The sequence below is a fragment of the Nicotiana attenuata genome, unplaced genomic scaffold (assembly GCF_001879085.1).
Source record: "Nicotiana attenuata strain UT unplaced genomic scaffold, NIATTr2, whole genome shotgun sequence".
Classification (NCBI taxonomy): Eukaryota; Viridiplantae; Streptophyta; class Magnoliopsida; order Solanales; family Solanaceae; genus Nicotiana; species Nicotiana attenuata.
This window is the reverse complement of record NW_017680095.1, coordinates 3,325-6,036: the sequence shown is the minus strand read 5'-3', so window position 1 is coordinate 6,036 and position 2,712 is coordinate 3,325. Positions and strand designations below refer to the sequence as shown.

The window sequence follows — 2,712 nt, the reverse complement described above, 5'->3', positions numbered from 1 at the left end:
TTTGATGCTTTGTAGCCGAGAAGTTACCCCCGCCTCCTTTGGAAGGGATCCGAGAATGGGTCGAGGCCATTCTTCCTCATACGGCGGGAGTTCGTACATGGTCGACGTTTCATCTGAGATTCGGACGTAGGCCCCTTACAGGAGAGATAGCGCCCTTATTTTTTACCCGTTTGCTTTCGTTTCGATCTTACCTTTGTGTTGTTTGCCGTGGCCAGGGAGGATTCGCAGAGTCAGGGCTCCTCAACTAGCCTTCCGTCGGTCGTCTGCGTCTGCTCGTATCAGTGTGGTACCTGCATCTCGTCTGTCGAGGGAAGCGTCGGTAGAGTCTGTGGCCTTGGCCGCTCCGTCTAGGGCTATATCTCCGGAGGAGGGTCGGTCTGGTGTCGTCCGTCCTCAGAACGACTCGCCATCAGCCGGGGAGGAAGAAGGTCCGACCAAGAGGCGGAGGGTGGGGTTTGAGATGGATCCTCCGGCGGTGATCAACTTGGATTCACCCTCAGAAAACCCAGAGGAAGGAGTTGTTGCGACGTCTACCGCCGAGGGGGAGCAGGTGGTCAGGGCTGATCCTACCAGTCAGAGCCAGGGGAAATCCGCTGGTGTAGCGACCCAACCAGGAGTCCCTGCTGTTTGTGACGTAGGACCTCCCGTTGTTGCGGAGAGTCGGGTTCCTGATGCTGTCATCGTGTCTTCGAGCGCACAGTTGCCACCCTCAGCCGGTCGCGCCGCACCTTCGGCAGCTGAGAGGGGGAAGGGAGTAGTGATCGACGAGTACGAGTCCGAGTCTGACTTGGACCTCGATGACGTCTGGATGTTCGAGGAGGGCATTACTCAGTCGGTGGTCAATGCGGAGGGGTCAGCTCGTCTTGTTGAGATCCCCTCCGATGTGAACCTGTTGACATAAGGAGGCAACTTGGTGCCAAAATTCAGCTTGTTATGTTCGGAGGCCGAAAATGAGTCCCTGAGGAATGTTTCGGATGTCGAGGTAATGGATGAAGTAGCTGTGATGGGCTTACGGGTATGTTATATCTGATTTCGATTTGTTCCTCCGTCGTTGCAGAGTGAGCATTAGTTTAACTGCTTTCTTGTTTTGCAGACGTACATGTTGGAGGTAGAAAATATTCGTAGGGCTAATGTCCGGTCGAGGATATTTTTGCAGATGCTAGAAAAATACCGTCGTTATCATGATAGGTGACGTGAGTTGCACGAACGATTAAGGACTGATCCCCGCAACTGGGCTTTGGGCGAGGAGTTGGAAAAGAAGGACCAGGAGCTAATGCAGGCGCTCTGCAGCAATAGCGAGCTCGAAGAGCAAATCCGCCTCAAGGACGAGGAGCTTGAGATAGGCAAAGGGATTGCTGTGGAATGCGAGCACCTGCAGGGCAAGTTACGAGCAATGCAGTTGGAAATGGAGCAGAGCCAGGCCAGAACAGTGGAGATGAATGCCGAATGGAGCGGGAAATTGGCTGTGCTGGAAAGCAAGGTTGCTGATTTGAAGCGTATGGAGGAGGCAGCGTTGGATGCTTCGGCGAGGGCAGCGGCTTTGGAGGCGGCAATTCGCGTGCATGAATCCGAGCGAGAGTCGGAGAGAGCTACTGCGGCCCTTAAGGAGGCGAGGCTCGAGGAGCGGATCGGCGTTGCTGACATGGAGGCTTTGGCCTTGTCGGATCAGATTGCGGCCCTGGAGGAGGAGAATCAGCGATTGAGGGCCCAGGCTGGATCATCCCGTGACGCTGCTCCCCGCCAGGCTCATGAACTGCAGGTCTACGCCGAAGCTCAACGTGACATCTTCAAGAACTTGTCGGAGGTGGACACCGTGCCAGAGGCAGCTTTCGAGGAGGCGCGCCAGAAAGCTCGTAAGGCTCGAGCCAACTGTGGATATGATGAGGCGACACCCGAAGTTGATGGGGATGCCAGTGGCGATGATGATAACGACGGCGTTGGTGCTGTGTGAGAGATAATCGTATTTTTAGTTGTTTGTTGTCTCTTTTCTTTCCTCTTCTTTTTTATTGGCCGGCATAGATCAGATGTACGTGGCAATATCTCGCACTCCTGACTTCGTGAATAAAGAATTCTTCGCTTCTTGCTTTATATTTCAGTCCTTTGGTGACTTACGATCTACTCGCGGGGTGGGAGCTCATCAGACGGGTCCGCATTCCCCTTATGTGATGTACACCCGGTCGTAGGTTTCATTGTGGACTTTTCGAGAGGATAGCTCGTCTGGGTTTGAACGAGGTCGAACCTGTCGCGCCTTGAGGGCATTCAGTCAGCCTGAAGCCCCGTACGAGCGAGGTCAAACTGTCGAGTTTTGATGGCGAAGGCACTTAGCCTGAGTCCCAGTTCGAGCGAGGTCGAACTGTCAAGTTTCGACAGCGAAGGCACTTAGCCTGAATACCCGTTCGAGCGAGGTCGAACTGTCGAGTTTTGATGGCGAAGGCACTTAGCCTGAGTCCCAGTTCGAGCGAGGTCGAACTGTCGAGTTTTGATGGCGAAGGCACAGTCTGAATCCCCGTTCGAGCGAGGTCGAACTGTCAAGTTTTGACGGTGAAGGCACGTAGCCTGAGTCCCAGGTCGAGCGAGGTCGAACTGTCAAGTTTTGACGGTGAAGGAACTTAGCCTGAGTCCCAGTTCGAGCGAGGTCGAACTGTCAAGTTTCGACGGCGAAGGCACTTAGCCTGAGTCCCCGTTCGAGCGAGGTCGAACTGTTGCGAAGGC

At 54.5% G+C, this 2,712-nt stretch overlaps 1 protein-coding gene across 1 annotated transcript; it reads left to right on the top strand.

Moving 5' to 3' along the window:
• The first annotated feature begins 985 nt into the window (after nucleotides 1-985).
• LOC109221823 (fibrinogen- and Ig-binding protein-like) lies at nucleotides 986-1,951 on the top strand. The gene is made up of 3 exons (XM_019386263.1): nucleotides 986-1,015; nucleotides 1,094-1,137; nucleotides 1,216-1,951. Exons 1-3 carry the CDS (start codon nucleotides 986-988, stop codon nucleotides 1,949-1,951), a joined length of 810 nt encoding a protein of 269 aa, XP_019241808.1.
• The last annotated feature ends 761 nt before the right edge of the window (nucleotides 1,952-2,712 follow it).

Bases quoted from the DNA above. Each gene is read 5' to 3' on its own strand.
- LOC109221823 (XM_019386263.1), top strand. From the start codon at position 986: ATGGATGAAGTAGCTGTGATGGGCTTACGG. The intron at 1,016-1,093 runs GTATGTTATATC...CTTGTTTTGCAG, and splicing joins TAGCTGTGATGGGCTTACGG to ACGTACATGTTGGAGGTAGA. The intron at 1,138-1,215 runs GTCGAGGATATT...CGAACGATTAAG, and splicing joins ATTCGTAGGGCTAATGTCCG to GACTGATCCCCGCAACTGGG.